Genomic DNA, 21,066 nt, shown 5'->3' on the forward strand with positions numbered 1-21,066 from the left:
TCACAGCCACGCCTCAAACTGATGAGCCCCCACCACCACCAAACTGAAGCACGTGCAAAAGCATCCCCTGCAAATTGACTCACGGGGTCCTCAATTAATTCCCATTCTCAGTGGCCAGACATAAAATCCTCCATACACACATTTTAGGGAGGCATCCTAAATTGAGATGCCATCCAGAAGGTGGGCTATCTAAATATGAGAACAAGAAAAAATTAAAGCAATTTTGCCCCTAAGCCACTTCCAAAACATTAAAAACAGACAAACAAAAAAACTCTCAGTCATCCAAAAATGACCTGATAGTGTAATGTTTGAGGTAAAGACAAAATGATCATAGCCTGTATGTACGTGAGGAGAAGGCAGACACAGGTAGCCAGAGGGCTGCCGGGATGAGGGAGCTGTTGATGTTGGTGATGGGGAACTCTAGATGAGGTGGGGAAAGGACTGTGCAATTTTCCTGTATATCTGAAATTCCGCAAAATTCTTAAACATCTATTTAAATAAATACGTTCATATCGCCTTTTCCTTCACAAGGGGCGAAAGAGTAGATTTAGATTTATTTCAAAGCATTAAACTTTTGGAGAAATTTTAGGGGGCATTTGGTCATCATACTTTGGTCCTGCAGTGACAAAGAAAGGGGTGTTGCCCCTCCCACCCAGGATCCAACCTTTCCTTTCTCGCTTTTGGCTTTCTTGCTCTCTCTCTTCCTCCCTACACTGTTCCCTCTGTCCTGTGCAACAGAAATAAAAGCCTCTGGGCATCTGAACGTTGTGCCTTTTATGTCTCCCTTCCCCAGGGAAATCCCAGCTTTCTTTCAATGCAGTCCCTACTCTCAAAGTCTAATAAATAACACAGGCCCCCTTTTAACTCACCCCTACACGAAGTCTAAATTCTTTGGAAAACAAAAGACTTTTTTTTTTTCCCAAACATGTGTGCTGTTTGTTTTCTTTGAGCTTAGTCAAAACCCCTCGCCCAGCCAGCTTACCTGTTGTGCAGTTCTGTATGCAGAACACCGGTAAAACCATGTTCCCTTCTCCGTGGTTGCCTTGAATCAGATGGCCAGTCATCAGCTGATGTCAGGGAGAAATGTTGTCCCCTAGAGCTTGCTACTGTAATTGAAATCCTGTTAAATATGTTCCAAGGGATTCCGTGCTGTACAGGACATGACCTTTAGAGAGAGAGGCTCCCTGACTTATTGACCCAAGTCCCTAACTTTGCAGCAGTGATACCCACATGGCTCTATAACCTCCATTTATCAGGAAGGCTGTGTGCCCCACCCCCTCGACATCTATTCAAATCAAGTGAGCTCAGGGAACTTGAAGGACTTTCCAGGAGCCTTAGGATAAATCAGTGATTCTCACGTGGGACTGATTTTATCCCTCAATGAACCTTTAAGCAAAGTCAGGAGACACGTTTGATAGTTTCTTCTGGGAGTGGAGGTTCTCCCAGCATCAAGCAGTTGAAACGGGATGATATTAGTCATCCAGCGAAGACAGGACAGCCCAACAAAGTTTTACTTCTCCTAGCACCTCAAAAGAGGGCTAAAATAGAAAGGTCTGGAGGTCTGGTATATGAGAGAGAGAGAGAGAGAGAGAGAGAGAGAGAGAGAGACAGAGACAGAGACAGAGACAGAGAGAGACAGAGAGAGAGAGAGAGAGCTTCCCATTGAAAGTCTGACTGATGGAAGAGCTATTGGAAATCCCTCTCTAGAGAGGTGACATTCCTGTCAAACAACATTCTGAGATCCTAGGAAGCCATCCCTATCTGTCAACTCCGGACAAGATTAAGCTGAAAGTAGAAGTCTCCAGAAAGGAGATTGTCTAGCCAGATGGGGATTTGCAAACCAGGAAAGAGTGCCACTCATTTTAGAGGTTGAGTGCACAGGGGGCACACAGGGGTAGGGGTGAGTGGCCCATTAAGGCAAGAGAAATTTCACTTGGCAATTCGGGCTTGAGTAAACACCTTTCTAAACAAAATAGTGATCCTGCAAATGGGATATTCCTCGACATTCCAGAACATTTGATAGTTCTTGGTGATTCTTTTTAATTAGCTGTTCTGGCAATGACAGAACTCCCCTCCCTTGTGAGAGCCCAACAGCATTTAGCATCTCACAAGGTTTAAATGTCACATTTGAATACATAGGTTGCTGTTTGGGAATGTTTTCAAAAGTAAGATTAATTCTAGTGAGTATGTTGTCTGGGAAATGGGTGAGCACGATTCTGATTAGGAACTAAGATAGCAGCACATAGAGCAATCTACATATTTTAAACAAGTATAGATTAGACTTTTCCCATCTTGACAATTGAGACCAGATACCTCCTTCCTGGAGGGCATCCTTCTGGGCACTGGAGAATGCTTATCAGCTTCCTTGGTCTCTGCCTTCCTGGTGCCCATTTCACACCCTCTACACTGTGGTAACCAAAATTGTCTTCAGACATCAGCAAATGATGGGCTGGGAGGATGGCAAAATGACCTGCCCGATAAATTTATTGATTTCTCACAGCAGAATTTGGCTTTTCATGTTTTTATAAGCACTGGGTCACTGACCCTCAACATTTCCAAATGTACTTGATACCAAATCCCTACTTTTGAGTCAGTAAAGTCTTTGAGGTTGTGCAGTTATTCTCCTCCTCTCTGGGAAGAGAAAAGTTGTCTTGCACAGATGGCCAAGTTTTCGCTACTTTGTGACCTCAGGACAATAATTATGTCTCAGTTGTGTTTTTAATTCTTGGAGGAAACTATTCAAAGAATCAGTTATTCAGGATGTATGACTTTGACTTTTTCTATACATGAATTTCTGGGAAAGAGAGTTTCTAAGTTCCATTCCTCCAAACGAACACATTTTTCTCTTTGCAAATCCTTGCTGCTTTAGCAGATGGCAAATGCTATATATCTGCCAATCTTCCACCCATGCCACAAATACAGACAAATAGACTCAGATTGGAAGGTGTGATTCTGAGGTCATAAAGACAGAGAACATTGTAGGCCATGAATTTCTTGGATCCAAAAGGAAAGTCGTATTCCTTCTCTTTATAAAAAAGGTCACAAATACAACCAAAACTCCAGACCCTCAAATGCCTACTGTATCTTGACATTGCTAACTTCATAGTTCACACTTAAGAATTATACAAATACATTACAAAAATATCAGAGGGACTGGAGAGATGGCTTTTCCAGAGAACCTGAATTTGGTTCCCAGCACCCAAGTCAAGCAGCTCACAACTTCCTGGAACTCCAACTTTGGGGTATCTAACACCCTCTCATAGTCTTCATGGTCATCAGCAAACAGTTGACACACATTCACTTAAACACACACACATACAAGTAAATAAAATCTAAAAACAAATCTTTGTGAAAATCATCACACACACAAATTCTCTTACGTTTTCAGTAAGTCTGTGATTTTGTGCTAGGCACACTCACCACTGTCCCCAGCTACATGGGTCCCCAGGTCTGTGTGTGGTAACCCTGCCAAAGAGCCACCAAAGCTGGGATGCTAGCTAGCTAAAATAGTAAGCTGGTAGGGAAACGCAAATAAAATAAACCCCAGGTACTGCCATTATCCTAAGAAATTGCATAATGGGGTTTAACATGTAATGAAACAATGCATCCCCCACACCCCAAATTTAAACAGTTTGATGGAAGAAAACTGGAGAAAAGCAGACATTCATATTTGACTCCCCATGAGATAAATGAATGAAGTTTTCTACAATTAAATTGAACCTTAAGTTGTTAATGGACCATGCCAAACAAGCACTTTAAATTAAAGTTAGAAGGTCTGGGAAGTAGCTCAGTAGGTGAAGTGTTTGCTTAGCGTGCACAGAGCCCTGGGCTCCAGTCCTGATGCTGCATGAACTAGCCACAGCTCAACACTCAGGATGTAGACGCCAAAGGATCAGGAGCTTAAGGTTATCCTCAGCTACCTAGGAAGTTCAAGACCAGCCTGAGATACATGCGACCATGTCTCAAATTCATTCATTCATTCATTCATTTTAAACATCAGAATTTTGACCTTTGAGCACATATAACCTTGCCAGTAATTCAAGGTTAGGGTTCTAACGTACAGATTTCCCCTAAAAACAATGAGCAATGAAGCCACTTGAAAATCATACTTGCTTGACTTAATCCACTCCCAGACAGTCTCTGTTTGGCGACCCATTGGCTTACACTTCTTGACTTGGCACACTAGGTACCCATCTGTAGTTGATCAGATGGTTTGGACTGGGATGCAGAAGCAATTACAAAGACACCCAAATTTTGGACCTGGCCCTGAGCCATGGCCCAGATCATGTGTGTTACACACATCACCGCAGAATACATTTGATTAAGCCCATCGTGCAGGTAGGAAAACTGCGACACCAGAAAGTTAAATACATTCTCAAGATCATGTATCAGGAAGCTTTGGATGAACATCTGATAGAGTCCAAAGCTCTGAGTTTTGAGCTGACTCAAATCTTCCATTGAAAGTTCCATTAAGGAGAAAAGCACCCCTTGCCAGGTGAAAAAGGTTTAGCCCTACTTCTGCTTTTGAAAATTCCTTGAGGCTGATTCTTTGATATCTGAAGGTTCTCCAAGCGTGTTTTAGCCAGGACTTATTTTTCTCCATTTTACTTATCACTAGTTGAGGGAAGCTGAACATTTGCATTGTTTGAACTGGATCTTTTTTTCCACTTCACTTGCTTTAATAAAGCTATCTAGGGACCTTGGAAATTGGAATTGGTCACCCAGCATTCTCTGAGCACTGACTTTGAAATGACTTCATTTTTCCCTGACTATTAACAGTACTCTGGAAGGCTGAGGATTCATTCCTGTGTCTGTCCTGGAAACAAGGGATGTGCTGTCTTTCTGGACATGGCCTCATCGTAACAGCTGCAGAATTAGGACCTTGCCAAATAGATAGGTGTGCTGGGGGCATCTTATCAGGAGCCGGTAGACACAAACCTAGGATTCACTCCACACAATTCACAGTGGAGTGAAGTGGGCTCCCTGTTGGCTTCCTAGGCCTGCATAAACCTATATGGTCCTAAACGAAAAGGTACTTTTTAAAAGGCCAGTCCTAAATGGGACCATACTGTTTTGGAACCAGTGTGGAAGTTTTCAGATTTTTTTGCACGTAGGTTCTCAGACAGAATGGAAATAGAAATTACCTGGCCCCGAGAGACTGCCACCTGGCCTCAAGAGACTGCCGTGCTTTGCTTTCTTATCCTTCTCCCTCTCCCTCTTCCTCTTCTTCCTCCTCCTCTCCTCCTCCTCTTCCTCTTCTTCCCCCTCCTTCACCTCCTCACCCCTCCTCTTGATCCTCTCATGGAGACAGTCTCATGTATCCCAGACTCACCTTGAACTCTCTATGTAGCAAGAGAATTACGGGTCAATCACCAGACCTGCTTTTACTCGATGCTGTGACTCAAGCATGGGATTTCATCTATACTAGGAGAGCTCTCTACCACTGAAACTGCATCCCTAGCTCTTGCCTATTGCAATATATATTTACATTATAAATATATTTCTCCCTGGAAAAAATCAGAAGTATTATCTGTTACTTCCTTCTTCCCCTTCCATCCTTCTTTTCTTTCTTCTTGATTAGCATTGCTGTTGTTTGAGACAGGTTCTCGTTATGTAACCCAGGCTGGCCTTGAATTTAGGATGACCCTTCTGTCTGGGCTTCCTGAATGCTGGGCTTACAGACAGCATGTGCCACCACTTTCAGCTCGAGCTGAACTTTCAGTGCTTGCCTAGCATTTGAGGGTAGCATAGTGCTGAGTTTCTGCTTTTTGCTGTTTGCTTCCTCTTAGTTGTCCCCTGTACTGTGCTCAGCTTTATAGTTGTGAATTAAACACTAAACCACAAGGGTAATTTGTCATTTTGGAGGTGAATGGACACAAGAGATTAGAGATGACAATTGCTATTTATTTTTCCTTAGACTGAGCATTGTGAAAATATGGGCTTATTACTTCAGTGTTCTTGGGATAAATAGCTGCAGCTTAGGTACCCTATAACCATGCACTCATTTGTGAACTGTATAATTATTTGGGTGTTTTCCATACTCCAGACATGCTTTTAGTCACTAGGGATTGAACAGAACACACACACTATTGTACACATGAGCGCGCGCACGCACACACACGCATACACACACAGTCTCAAAAATTATTAAGTGTATATTCTAAGAAGTGAAGTGTTATTAAGTGTTATTTATAGGGAAGCCTATAAATAACAACAACATAAAGACTAGAATAGAGAGCTTGAAAGAAAGTGATAAAATTTATAGGTAAAACTAGACTAAGGGGGAAAGAGTAGGGATTAGCATGGAATAGGAGAAGGGAACTATTGTTTTAAGAACTGAGGAAGTCTCCGATAATCTCCATTTGACATAGATAAGGGAAAATACAAAAAACCAAGTGGCATTCAGAAACAGGATGCTTGTGGAGGCAGGAGGGGGCTGCATTTAGTGATTCAGAGAGGCCAGGGGAGCTGAAGTAGAGGAGGTAAAGACAGGATACAGGAATAACGGAGGGAATGGGGGACAGGGAGATAAACTGTGTTGTGAGCAGAGGGAGACAAGGGTTAGATCCCTGAGAGAAAGATAAGATACCCCTAGGGAGGGATGGCGTGGGCTGAACAGGAACATGGGTTTATTTTAAAACGTTTACTCTGGCTTCTGAATTCAAGGAAGGAAGCAGGGGTACCCCTTTCTAGGAAGCCATGTGGTGACTGCGTGACAACAACAGTGGCTGAATGAGGACGACAGTGGCTTAGAAAACTGTGCCCACAGGAACCATGAGGAGGCATGGGGGGCTCCTGAGATATTTCTGAGCTAGAGCTAAAGTTAGCTGAAGTCTGGATATAGCATACAAAAGACATAATGGAGTCAAGTGACTCCAAGTTTTATGGACTAGGAAAATGGAAATAAGGTGTTCCTATTGTTTAAAATGGAAATATCTATAGAAGGAACAGATGCGTGGCAAGATAAGAGGGCTTCTGTCGGGAACCTATGCATTTGAGATGCGTGTTTGCTGTGATTTCACAATTCCGCTGATCACCAACGCAAGTAGACGTCTGCAAACAGTGTTAGATGTCTTTAGTAGTATAACAGAGGGAAGTATGGCACTCACCAAACCAGATCCTTCTTCCTTGGCCTTTGGATACCCTCTCCAATAAATCCTAGAGCAGTACTGCAATAATTTCAATTTGTAACACAAAACCAAAAAAATTAAACATAATTCTTCCTAATGTCAAGTCGTTTATTTTGCATGCATGTCAGTCTTGATTTCTTCTCCTCTCATCCCTTCTCGGTGGTATTGTTGAGACATTTCTTTACCAAGTAGTGGGCAGAAGGGGGAAGTGAGGAAAGAGATAAAGGATCTGAATAGAGCATGTGGGAAAGAATGAGATGCTGTTTGCTCTCTCAGTGGAGCAATATGAAGCCAGATGAGCATCTGATGGAATTCATGTTTAAAGTGACCTTTTGTCCATCTGTTCAGACACCGATCTCTGCAAACAGGATCAAATATTTATGCATACCTCACTTCTGGGGTGGGCTTAGTATCCACCCAAACTCCACTTGGTTACCCAGGCTTCTTCCTAAAATGTGGGGGATTTTTTTTCAGCTCTCCCTTGGTATCTTGGGGGCTTGGGGGGTTCCAGAACCCCTTGTTGGAATCCCTATGTTCTGCAGACAGAGAAGTTTCAGTTCCTTTATAAAAAAAAAATAGTGTATTTCTATACAACCTATGAATGTCTTCCATAATACTTTAAATCAATGTAAATGTCCTGCAGATATTTCTGTGCTGTTTAGGGAACAAGAACAAGAAAAAGTTTCTACATGTTAAGTGCAGGTGTAACTGTTTTCCCCCAGATAATTTTGATCCAAGATTGGTTGAATCTGTGGACTCAGAGTCCAAGGACAAAGGGGGCCACCTGTGTGGTCTAGTTTACAGCTGCTTCATAGAAAAGAAAGAAGGAAGGAAGGAAGGGAGGGAGGGAGGGAGGGAGGGAGGGAGGGAGGGAGGAAGGAAGGAAGGAAGGAAGGAAGGAAGGAAGGAAGGAAGGAAGGAAGGAAGGAAGGAAAGGAGGGAGGGAGGAAGGAGGGAAGGAAAGAGAGAAAGATGTTCCCTTTACACCGAAGGAGAAAGGGGGAAGTGTCAGACAGCCTGAGAAAGCAGGACAGGCAGGAGGAGACATGAAAGCACAGTGGCCATGTCTTCTAGATGACTGATAGGTGCATGGCTAGAGAGGAATGCAGTTCTGCAGTCGCGCACCACAGTCAAGAGACAAACCGATGACTTGCTTTCCTACAGAAGCATTCCTGGTGGTGACTGAAGCTTCCCAGACCTTGGATACTAACACAGGCCACATCAAGTGGGACTGCCAGGGCTTGACAGCTGCTAGCTGACAACCATCTCCAGATGGCCTCGATCCCTCCCATCCAAGCCCTCGTTCACAGTCTACCACTTCATGTTTCAAGAAATTTTGGTTACTGTTCCCACCAAACCTAGCTTGCCCATCAGTAACTGACTCAGACCCTTCTTATTTTTCTTCCTTTTGTGTATGTGTGTGTGGCACACAGGAGCGTGGGTGTGAGTATTCAAATGTGCAGGTACATGTGCCTGCACGCGCTCCTGCACAGATATGCACATGTACAGAGACCTCAGTCTTCTGCTATGGCCCTCCACCTTATTCATTGAGTCGGGGTCTCTCAGATAAACCCAGAACTCTCCAATACAGCTAGTCTTAGTGAGCCAGCTTGCCCTAGGGATCCCTGTCTCATCCTTCTGAACAACAGGTGACCACCATGCCCAACTCACATTTACACAGGGCTGGGGTCTTAAATACCAGTTCTCATGTTTACAATGCGAGTGTTTTAACCCCTGAGCCACCTCCCAGTCCGCTTCTCAGACACTTCTTCACCTACCATTGGACTATCCGAGTAAGGATTTTGGAGCTTATGTCTCACCCATTACCCTCTTTTTCTTCCAGCTGGTTCCATACTTTCATTGTGGGTAGAGTGGGTCCTTATACCATCATCATCAATTCTTTCCTGAAAAACACCAGCATCCTTACTGTCTTTAAGCCGGATTACAAACAGCCATAATGGGTAATCTGGATAAGGACAGCAGAGCTACAAAACTGGGCAGTGGCCTTGGGCATGGGGAATAACAGGGTACGGGTACATAAAGAGGATCAGGCCTGGCAGTGGAACATGCCTCATACTGTCAGAACACCATTTAGCTATGATAGAATTCACCTGATACCATATTTTCAGATTTTCATGGGTTTTGTGTCTCTCTTGTTGAGGGGAAAAACTGTGACAAACACATTCTTGTAGAACAAAATGTATAGCAGTTTGGATGTTCAGATCGTCTGATTTCATGTGCTTTTGTGTTTAGTGTTAAAAGACATTTCTTCCTCTAGTATGAACTAGTTACACCGTAAGAAGGAACGTGGAGAGGGGAAGCTGGGGAACCCTGTGTGTGCCTCCTGATTCTTGGGGGACTGCTGGACTGCAGGCAGGAGCACTTCTTGCTGTTTGTCTCCCTTTAGTTACCTGGCCCCGGCATCTCTCTTGTTGGGAGAGGTCACCTACTTGGCCTCAAAACTGACAGATGTTTTGAAGTGTGGCCCAACAGTTGACATGTGAATCACAGTTCCTTTCCTTAGATCTTTTTGGCATTTAGCATTAACAGATGGGCGAATTCAGATGGCGTGGGGTAAGGCCAAGAATGAGAGGATGGCCCAGTGCCCCTTCCGGTTGGGATGATTGTGTCTTCCATATCAGCTTTCTTCTGCATGGTTCCCTAGCAACCTCGTGCCTTCTGGGGTCCTTAACTTGCTAATATGTGCCAGAGTAGTCCTAGCCATCAAGCAAGCCTGTCAACGCTGGCTTTATACCCTGGAATCACAGTTCTTATTTCCTACTGAAACTCTCTTTTCCTGTTCAATGTTTTGGTTCTTGACAAAGGAAAGAAACAACTCCTACATGAGCATGGACAGGAAGGGAGTGGATATATGTTTAGTGATAGTTGTTTCTGATGCTAATTCTGTACTGAGGCTATCTGACATAACAACATCCCAAAGGCCAGGGGGAGCAGAAGTGTGGATGGAAGTGAAAAGGAGAAGAAAGTGATGAGCAGAAAAGGTGCATGGCCTCAGATACGGTGCCCATGTTTCTTACTGTGGTGCAAAGAGACCTAAGAAACAGGGAATCATCTAGAGAGGAGCAAAGGGAGCTAGCAAAGGTGATTTTAGTACACATGTCTGCTCTGTAGTTTTCTCCATGCTCTTTAGAAAAGAAGCCCTTCATACTTTCACCCTCCTGGAATTTTGCCAAAGTCCTGTCTTCACCGGTCAGCATCTCTTAAAATGTCATCTTAGGGTACATAAGTTGACAAATATTTTTTTTAAAAAATGCTACCTTTTTGAAGGCATATTTGGAGACATCCAAGAAGACTCCGTTGGACTGAAAATAATGGTGATAATAGCAAATCTGTGCTGTTTTTATGTTGTCTACCCAAAATACGAAGAATTTTATATGCATTGTCCCCTTTAGTTGTCACATAACAGTGTTTCTCAGAGATACGCTTATCTTAGCAGAGGACAAGTCTAAGCCAAGGGGAGTTGTGTGTCCTCAGTAGCAGGGTGTTACAATGGCAGTTGTGATACCAGCTGATGTCTGCCTGACTTCGAACCCTCTGTTGCGTTTGAGCACGGTGAACCCCTTGTGATCGCTGTCATTTCCTGCTTTAGCTTCCGTGCACAGCCTCCTATTAGATAGACTGTTCTTTACTGGCTTCGCAGACCCACTCTGACTCTTGTTCATGTTGGCCCCAGGCATTCCTCAAAGTCAGAAGAGCATATCTGCTGGCTTTCGCTCCAGCCCTCATGCTAACTCTAGATGACGTGCCTCATTGGCAAAGCAAAGAGTCAGGTCCTGGTTAGCTGTGGTTCTGGGCCACAGCCCTCCAGTGTGGCTAATATTTAATGGTTTCCTCTTCTGACTATCAAAACTTTATGTGTGCCTTTCTTTCTGCATTACCTTAAATGTGTCATCGTGTGTCTTCCCAAGCCTTGAGTCTGAAATCAAAAGCTGGACTGGATAATCTTCATAATGGCTCACATTTCAAGTTTTTGAGAAATTGACCCTCCATGAATTGAGAGCCCATAACTTACAGCCTAAGCAGGTCCCAAAGGGTTAATATACCTCAAAATGGTCAAGAAAGTACAGGGTGTGTTTTCAGCTAAGGGGCAATGTGGGCTTGTATTTATGTGATTATATCTATTCTTTATAATGCCTTCAGTTTCCCGAGTGTTGACGATAGTGTCAAAAGGTGTTGGACTCAGAACTACTAGCAAAGCTTAGGCACTCACTTTTTAGGGGGCTGAGTTATCAGAGGACTCTGAAGGAGTCTTGCAAGGCATTTCTAGAAGGTCCTCATGTCCAGGAGTTCCCATAGGGAGGTAGTAGTGAACACTTATCTGGCCTACCCAGCTCCTTATCTAGTCTCAGGGGAGATATACATGCTGCATTTAAATTAGCTTGACTCTGCTGCTTCCCAGTTTTGTGATCTTGAATAAGTGATGATACTCAGGCCCTCAGCATCTTTGTCTATTTAAAAGACTCTTAATAATACCCGAGCCACATGTTTCTTTGGAATCAAATGAGAGAAGCTAATGTACTTTAGCCCAGTGTCCTGTTCATATTAACAATTAAATAAGAGATGCCTAATCTAGTGGTTAGTAATTATGGACAAAGTTTATCTTTGGGTGGCCTTTTTGAATCTTCATTTATAGCAAATTAGCTCAGCAGTAGCACTGAGAGATTCTAAGGCGTTCTTCCTTTATGAATATAATATGTCGCTTATGGTGCTATTCTATGATAACTATAGCTTTTCTGTGTTCATTCATTTTATAAATATGTTCCAAGTGGCTATAGGGCCCAGAGAAATAAATTTAAAATGTGTGAACCGTAGTTACTTTCTACTGTCTTTTCCCATATTCCGCATGGTTCTCTAGGCCTGCCGCTCATCAGACTTTGAAACTGTGACCTCAGATCTGAAGCCTTGTATTTGCAGTTTCTATGGTGGAACAACAGTTCTAGGCAGTTGTCCTTCTGTCTTCCCCAGTGCTGTGACCCTTGGGCACTGTTCACTTTATTTGTTGCTGTATTGGCAATGGCAGGTCTGAGTCTTGCCCCTGTCATTGCATCCTGTCTGGTGGCATACCTTGTGGGTGACATTTAATTTTGTTTCGCTAAAGGCAAAATGAAGCTAGAATCAAAACCTTCTTGTTGTGACCAGTAATTTAAATGTAATAGTTTATGTATTATTTTCAAATTCTATGGAATTAGAAAAATAAAGTGGTAAATACAGTATATAACTAGAACTCTATCCACCTGCCTCAGAATGGTGTTAGCCATCTGTCTGCCAGCATCACTTAGACTAGTCTCAGTCTGCTGCTAACAGACCCCAGCACATGACATTCTCTTGGCCTTCCAACCCTTGTTATTTTCTACCCGAAATTACTCAATCCTGGGTTTAGAAATACATACGAGTTGATGAGGATCCCTCACTATACATTTCACATCGACACCACCTCATCTGCCAAGATTGCAAATCCACAGCGCAGACACTGAGCAAGGGCTGCCGTCCCGGACCACTCACTAACCTGCATCCTTCAGACATCTGGTACAGTTAGTTCCGCCAGTCCTGACCTACATACAGCCTCCGAGACCTGAAACCTTCAAGCTCCACACACACGTTTATCCTGAGCACACCTGACCCCCATCCGCTTCTTCTTACCTCCATATCCCCCTCTTCTTCCTCCTGGGTTCTTTGTGATGAACTTGCCAAGTCCGTGCAGAACTCCATCGTCATGGCTACGTCCGTATCCTCAGCCATGTGCGCGCGCAGCCCGGAGAATTCCTTCTCTTTTGGTGTTCAGCCCTTTTCAATCAGGCGCGTGCACCAGGGTTCTGTTCAGACTTCTCGATGATGAAGGAACCATGACCATTAACACAAGTGAAAAGACGAATACAAGGATCCCCTAAGACCAGGGCTAGTGCACCAGACCCACACCATCCGCACAGACAGAGGTACTTCTCTAGAGACCTTCAGCCTCAGGAAGAAACTAAGAACACACTACCTTCATCTTGAGTTTCATTCCCCCAGCGGAGCTGAAATGCAAGAATTTCAAATTTTGGACCTTAGTGAGTACAAGGTGTCAGAACATCTGAACACTGCCCAGCCCGGAACATGCCCTTTTTTGAATGGCATCACAGAAACAAGCTTGCAATCCCAGGCATTCAGCTGGCTGACCTTGGTGCTTCTGAGTACCAAGCAGTGGTTACGCTGTTCAGAATCTTGCTCAAATTTGGAGGGGGGGGGGAATCAATCTCTTAAATAAGTTGAGTCATTTTCCAAGAGGAAAAAAAAATCAGTATTACTGGCACACTCAGGGATATTTCAGCTGCAAAATGTAAGGAATTAAATGTTCCCAGAAGCAAGAACTTTCAGATATGTAGCCAATAAACAACAAATTCTAGATGACGTACTAAATATAACAGCCATGTCTTGGTGACGCAGGCTGATGTAAATGTCATCTTTGCCTGGGAGAAGACTGGGAATGATCAGATGGAATTTTCCCCTGGAATGCCAGAGCTAGAACCTGTATTTATTTGACTCTCACAGTGAGGGCTCCTTTATGAAGTCATAATAGACCCATTAATAAGCCTGTAAGATTTGAGTATTTCTATGAACAGCTGCTTTTTTTCCTTGGTAATTTAGTAAACCTTAAATGGAGAGCGTTTGCTGTCAGTTGACACCTTGAGGGTTTCCTAATCACTTTGAGATCTTAATAATTCCAGGCAAGTAACATGCCTAAGTCTTGCATTCTTCTTTCCTCTTGCCATTTGCATTCAAGTCCCCTCCAAAGAAAATGCACATAAAAATGGGCAGAGGGCAGCTAATCTATGTATCGAAGACATTACACTTGGATCGTTCATCACTGGCTTGTTGGCAATAGTTGCTAGTAGACTGGTGGCCTGCCTTGAATTAGTTATTGACAGCAAGACTTTTGATCACTTATTTTTTTTATAGTGCTGTTATTTTCCCCATCAGAAATATATTTACTTGTACTGGAACAGCATTGTGACACTGTATCTAAAGCATCATGATTGTACTGTTGTGCAAATAGCACTTGATTTGGCTCTGGGAACAGTACCTATCTCTATTATTGAACTGTGTTGGGAAGTTGGGATGGCTAACCTGTACAAGTCTTAGGGCAGTGGCTGACACATGGTGAATGTGAGAACGTTGAGTCTTTTCTAATTCTGACTCTGGAGATCATTGCCTACTTTTAGACTGTGTCTTCTAATGACCCTGGCACTTTATTAACTGCCTCATGATTCCCTTTTCCTACTTCCCATGGAGGGCTGGCTTCTTTGGACAGCTTGCATACTGAAATGACTGTTCCTAAGGATATATTTGTTCTATGTTCATTGTCTATTTGATGAGCCAAAAAAAAAAAAAAGAAAAAAGAAAGAAAAAACCTAGTTTTTTACTCTAATCAAGCACATGTTACCACCCACTGTTGCCTGTGCTTTCTCTCAGACCCACTTCCTACAGATAAAACCGCCTCGTCTCTCAGTGCTTTGCTCCACTGTGTACCATCTCTTAAAGCAGTAGCAAATGTTGTCACCGTCGGTTCAGCTGCCCAACCAGAAATCTGAATGTCACATTTGCCCCTTTCCCTAAACTGACCCATAAGGTACCTTCTTCCTACTTAAAAAAAGAAAATGCGGCCTTAACCTACCAAGTTTCCCCACCCAAGCCTTTCATACACTTCTCCAAGCTGCCGCCACCTCTCGCTAGCACAAACATGCTGACTTCCTTCATGGTACCCTCATTTCCACTCACCCTGTCTTCACATCTAGTACTTGATTCAGTAATCAAAGGAGAAGTTATGAAATAAAATTAGATATTTCCTTTCCCTGCATTAAGGCTCCTCAGAGATTTCCCATCACTTGCTGAATATAATTCAATCTCATTTTTATGACCCAGCAGCTCAGCTGGTGGTGCCCCGTGGAAGACCACAGGGAGCCTTCCTCTAATCACCGGAGCTTATGTGTTTCTTAGAAGTCAGCTCATAAATATTCATATACAGTACCTACGTTTGTCATCTCTCAAGCAACGTTAATTTGTAGTACTTGTCTATGAGCTCCCTGAGGTCAAGGACTATGTCAATTTTGTTCTCCTGGTATCTTCAGTGTGTCCTGTAATTTCTAACACATGGCATGTACAAAATAGATGTTTTGTTCATTAAGCAAATGAACTTATCCCAAATTGTAATTATGACCTCATCTTTTCTTGTTGAAGTAACCCATTAAAAATTATGGATTGGTGACTTACAATAGGCAGTATCCTTGTGCAAGTCTTTAGCCATTCTCTGAGACTGAAGTCCTAAGAACCTTGTCACTAGAAGCCTCTGAAAAGAATCCTCAGTGTTCTATATGAATCCAAACTCTGTAGGTTAACTGTCACAGGCTTTGTTTGGATACAGACCTTCCACGCGCTCTTTCAAAATTGTAAAATATGACAACTTCCAAAATAGCTACTCCAAATTATATATTCATGAATATTTCACATCTTAAAGTAAAAAGTTAAAGCCAAATGTGTTAATACACATATTTTAAATTTCTCTGCCAGTTCAGTTGAAACCTTTATAATGGTTTGTTTTTAACAGAAAAACGTGTTTGGCACATGTATGAATGCTATAACTTTGAGGATATCTGGTAATAATGATAAAATTAGTATTAGGCTCCTTGTTTGACATGGAGTTGTTAGTCTATTAGGGCATCAAAAGGCACTCTGGTAACTTAAGCCAAAAAATAACAAAGTTATTGGGGGAAATAAGAGACATGAAGTCAAGAAAAATATAATGTGAAGTCTGTTTTCATTGAGACTTTACATTTTAGTCTTCTTTCTTAAATTTACACCCCTCTAGAAAACAAGGGGAGTAATTTAGGTAAATTTATATTGGGAAATTAAATGTCTTTAAAGACCTGAGCCACCAGTTTAGGGTGGCTGTAGTAAGGACTTTGTAATTGCTAATGAGGCCTTGAATGTTGAATGTCTCGGTGCATCCATTGGGGCCAGCCTCTTGCTTGTTCTACGTGAAGCTGTCACATCAGATTCATGTCCAGACTCCATGGGCACTTTGATTCCTAAACCTTTCTGAGAAACCTAATCTGAAATCAAAGTCAAGTTTCTTAGATGTGGTCAGACAAGGTCACATTTAAAACAGCTGAGTGAACCCAGAGATCAAAGTTGAAAGGTAATGCCTCCCTCCTGAAGTTGGCACCGACTTACCCACCAGTGAACCTTTCAGGGTTTTTTTTCCTGCCTTTTTCACCTCTTTCCAATGGGCTGGAAAAATGAGAGGTTTTTTTTTTTTTCCCTTAAAGAAATAGCTGGAGGGTTTCCTTAAATACGATCTTTAAAAAATTGAACACGGTCATGTTGGAAATGCACTTTATACCAATCAGTGAATCAGGAGACATCTTACCGAAAGTGTGTTTTAGTGTTCTGTAGCGGGATTTCCCTCAGGGGAAAAAAAAACCATAGTAATTTCAGATCATGAGATTTTCAGGTTAAATTGTTACGATCCTCCCACGCCACCATATTCACCAACATGCCACACAGGGCTGTTGCCACTATAGTGCATGGGGTTTTTTGGTTTTTTCCTGTTGCTAGCTTTCTTCCCTGTAAGGCTTTGAATTATTCTCCAGATAACTCTGGAAAGAAGGAGGTAATGATAACTCTCACAGACATGATCTTATCGTCACATTACACTTTTGGGGCTTTTTTTTTTTTTTTTAAATCAAAGTCACTGTGATTAAAAAACAACAACAACCTTGCCGTTGCTTTATATTGCAGTGTTCTGTCTCTTGTGGTCGAGGGCATAAACAACGAAATGTTTACTGCTTGTCAAAAGATGGAAGCCATTTAGAGAGTGATTACTGTAAGCACCTTACTAAGCCACATGGGCACAGAAGGTGCCGAGGAGGACGGTGCCCCAGATGGAAGGCTGGCGCATGGAGTCAGGTGAGCAACGCTTCTCCTCTACCCAAATGCTCCCTTCTGTTCAGCCCCATGCCTGACACCAGCACTTTCTCTTACATTTTTCTGTGTTCTTCTCATCTTACAAACCGGGAAGAATCTTCACCTGGGCAGCCTGGGTGGCCTTGGACAAGTGACCTCAGTCAGCAGAGCTTTGGCTGTCCCTGAGTGGTGCAGTTGTGAGGCTGAATCTCACACGGTGATAGACGGCAGGTGCTGTAAGGCAGATTAGTCCTTTGGTATCTGGCCGGTGGCCACTTAGAAAAGCCCAGCGTAGGTTGCACTGGGGTAAACTGTTGTTACCTGACTGGAACTGAGGCTCAGTTTATTTTGGAGATTCTCAAAGTGCTTTCTTATGACTGTCTTGGCTTACCTCTCAGAAAAAGCCTATGGCAGGGAGGGCGTAGTTGGAATTACTGTTTCAGGGGCTATCCATCTATCGCAGGGAGGGCAAGGCAGCTGGCAGAGCACAGTCCGTGAGTCAGCATTGGGCAGGGCACAGCTATTCACATCTTGGCAGGCCAGGAAGCAGAGAGACAGAGCTAAAAGTGGGACCGATCTGTAACCTTCTAAGGCAACTCCAATGACCTATCTCTCCAGTAGTTAAACTTCCCATCCCAAAGGTACCACAACCACACAAAACAGCACCACTGTTTATGAAGTAAGACGACCCTGTGGGACAATTCACACAAACCAGAGCAATGTCAATATAAAATATTAGCCAATGTCTCTCTGCCTGTTTGCTTCTTTACAACTGAGACTGATGACATAAAGGGAGAGCGTTATATCATTTTGTAGCTTTGTAACATTGGGTGGTTTGTTTGACCTTCCCGGGCCTATTTCATATGATTCTTAAGAGGGTTTTAGCTCTATCTCTCTGCTTCCTGACCTGCCAATGATCTGCAGCCAAGTGCTCAGGGGGGCCTTAATACAGTAGACTTTCAAGAGCGATATTTTGTTTGGATGAGAGTGATATATGTAGGCTTTAGAGGGGGAAGAGAAGAGGAACCCAGGGCATCAATTACAGTCTCTTGTTAAACCTGCAAAAGCAACTTTAAAAGCTTGGCGAATTGAAGTCTCTTGTACATAATCATTTGAATAGGTCTCACCACCCGACTGCTTGTATGTTTTCTCATCGTGGTTTAAGGTACTTTCTTGAAAGTAACAAGATTTGATTTCTTTGAAAACATTCTGTGCTTATTGCCGAGCCTTCTCTTTGGAGATCAGATTCAGCAGGCGCTCTCCAGTTGTCTCCTTCTCTGATGTGGTGGTGACTCAAGCCAATGACTCCTAGGGATCAGTAGAAACTAGGCTCAAGGTGGGTGGCCTCGGGAAGAATTCTTCCAGCTTTGGATACAGCCGTATTAAACGCCAGAAGAGCTGATGGATGCAGCCGTATTAAACGCCGGAAGAGCTGAGGGTTTTCCACTTTAATGTTCTAGTGGGAATCCCTCTAGAATTCTGGATGTTCCTTGAATGTCCTTTCAATGACATCATTGCTCTCTATACCCGTGTTCCACTTTACAAAAGAATCAGCGTAGCGCGCTGTCCCCCAGCACAGTTGCCTTGTCGCTTGCTCTCGAGGCTTGTGTCATAAAGAAACATCTGGCTTTTGCTTGTTGGCTTTAATTTGGCAATCGAAGAATCGGCGCTCTGTCTTCCTCTGGCTTCTGTCGGGGATCATGTTCAAGGCAGTGTGTCATACTTGTCATCCCGCTTGATGGTTTCTAAGTGGCCATTATCATCTTCTGACTTCCAGCCCTTTTGTTTTTGGAGCTATTCAGTCCATGCGAAGCCCACAGCTAACATTCTTTAAGATGCCACACTAATTAGGTTGTCCTCTTGTAGACTTTCACGCTCTGTTACTCTTCATTCCATTCCTTGGCCTTTTCTTATCTACTTATCTAATGCATTTTCCCCAGAATATTAAGCTCAGGGCATGTAAGCGCCCTACATCTTAAAGGCTAATTTATTCACTAAAGAGATGAATGAAAGAATCTTTGGCTCTTTATTGGTAAACACAGACTGAGTTTTACTACAATATCCAGGAGAAGCCTAAAATTGGTTATAAAGCTAGGATGGTTAGGCCTAAAGACTTTTTTGTTTGTTTGTTTGTTTAGTAAATATAGATAAAAAGTATTATCAAAATGCCTCCCTAGAAAGAAACACACCCACCTGTTGAAGACAATCACTCAGAATTCATTTGTAGGGGTAAATTATAAGAAGAGGAAAGACCTGAGCATCACTAGAGCCACTGACTGTTGGAGAAAGATGATCTATCTGCATGATCACTAATTATCCCGTGGTAAACAAGAATATTCCCAAGGCAACGATATTAGCAAAAGTAATGAGTGCTCACTTACGACAGTATTTAAATTTTCTATCTGGCCTCTCTGTTTTCTGCTGATAGCTATACTCCGGTCATCTTGTCTTCAAGGTATGAAGAATAATTAGAACAGTTTTTCATCATGTCAAAATGTCTGATGATGAGACACACTGAAAGTTGGCACAGGACTCTACATACTTAATAATCCTTCCCCAAATGCAGTGTTTTGAGATGGAAAGTGGTGGTTTCATTTCTGTCTCCTTCGAAATCTGGAAGCTGTAAAGAAAGTTTACTTTAAAAAAGAGCCTCACTAAAGTCTTAAAGGATTTCTCTTTCCCTCACACATTCATATCTAGTTTGTTTGGATGATCTTGATCAAGGGCTAAGGGATGCTGATGAAATTTTAAGACAAAAATTGCCGTTGGGTTCTTGAGTCAGCCTATGCTGTGAAGGCTTGGTGCTGTCCTGGGGCTAAAGCCTTCCAGGGAAGAGTTTGCCAGGATTATGCCAATCCTCTAGGAAGCCCTCTCCCCGTCTCTAAAATGATGGGGAAAGACATATTGGGTTGAAAGTAATACTTCCTTCATCCGTCAGTCCAGTTCATTCGTCATCACTCCTGAGCCACCGGCCTCTTTCTCAGCTTAGCACCTTTGGGGTCAGGAGAGGCCTTACAGACTGTGATGGTTTGATTTACTTCCTTACCAACCTAATACGGAACAGAATGCTATAAAGCCGTGGTGCCTTGGAGTCATGGGAATTAATTTTCAAGTGATCTCTGTCTGCAAATGTAGAAATGAAACTGGCAGTTTGCCCTGAGAGTCAGCCACTATTCTTGAGGTTGACTTTTCCTGTAGAGAGAAGAAAGGCAGCCTGATTGTGGTGCTGGCTGCGGGAGCATCTCCCGCGGTTTCTGGAAATGGTGGTAAATATGCAGCTCAGGAATTAAGGAAATGACCCTATGAGTGGTGGTGAGAAAGTGTTGCTTTAGCACTTTCTGTTCTCTTGGTTCTTGGGGGTTTTAGTTTAGCCATGAGCCTTGATGGTGCACCACTGCCTGGATGTGAGCTTTCCGCCCAGCTTCCGCTGGTCTAGCGCTGTGTCTAGCAGTCATGGTGGCACTGGGTTTTAAAATTAGGATCCCAGTTCTAATCCACAGCGGCATTGCCACATTGCCTTGCCAAATTTGATTTTGATTCGAATCCTTTTTTTTTTCTTCTCCTTCAGCTAAGGTAATTGTCTCTGTTCTTCATTTTATTTATTTGTGGAGTATCTATTGAAAAGGCTTATTAGGAAATAAAAATTATTTTATAGGAGATGCTTAGTACACTGCTGGTGACCCAACAAGAGGTAATTCTGTACCACATAAGACAATTAGCAATGTCTAGAGATAAAGGAAGAATGTGCCCAAGCGTCTACAGCACTCAGAGCATCCCTGCAAACAAAGAAGCGCATTGCTGAGACCTTTATATAGAATACAGCCTATGGGATGAACTTGGTGAAAGACTAGTGGCTGATGTTATTATTTATGAAAGTTGATTTATATACCCATTTTCAAGTTAGTTCCCGCCTTAAAATAAATGGTATCATTGTAATCGTAGAAGAAATGTGTGTGTGTGTGTGGGGGGGATCCTT

The 21,066-nt window shown here is 42.9% G+C and overlaps 1 protein-coding gene across 3 annotated transcripts in view; it reads left to right on the forward strand.

The window, feature by feature from the left end:
• The window catches only part of Adamts9 (ADAM metallopeptidase with thrombospondin type 1 motif 9), a 174,699-nt gene that overhangs the window by 102,966 nt on the left and 50,667 nt on the right, over positions 1–21,066 (forward strand). For 2 of the 3 annotated variants that reach the window (XM_057763644.1, XM_057763654.1), the window contains exon 29: positions 16,926–17,093. The exons of the other annotated variant lie outside the window; for it this stretch is intronic. In XM_057763644.1, coding sequence (XP_057619627.1) covers positions 16,926–17,093 — 168 coding nt within the window. The remainder of the gene's footprint in view (positions 1–16,925; positions 17,094–21,066) is intronic. 3 annotated transcript variants of the gene reach the window in all.

The sequence above is a fragment of the Chionomys nivalis genome, chromosome 1 (genome assembly GCF_950005125.1).
Source record: "Chionomys nivalis chromosome 1, mChiNiv1.1, whole genome shotgun sequence".
Lineage (NCBI taxonomy): Eukaryota > Metazoa > Chordata > Mammalia > Rodentia > Cricetidae > Chionomys > Chionomys nivalis.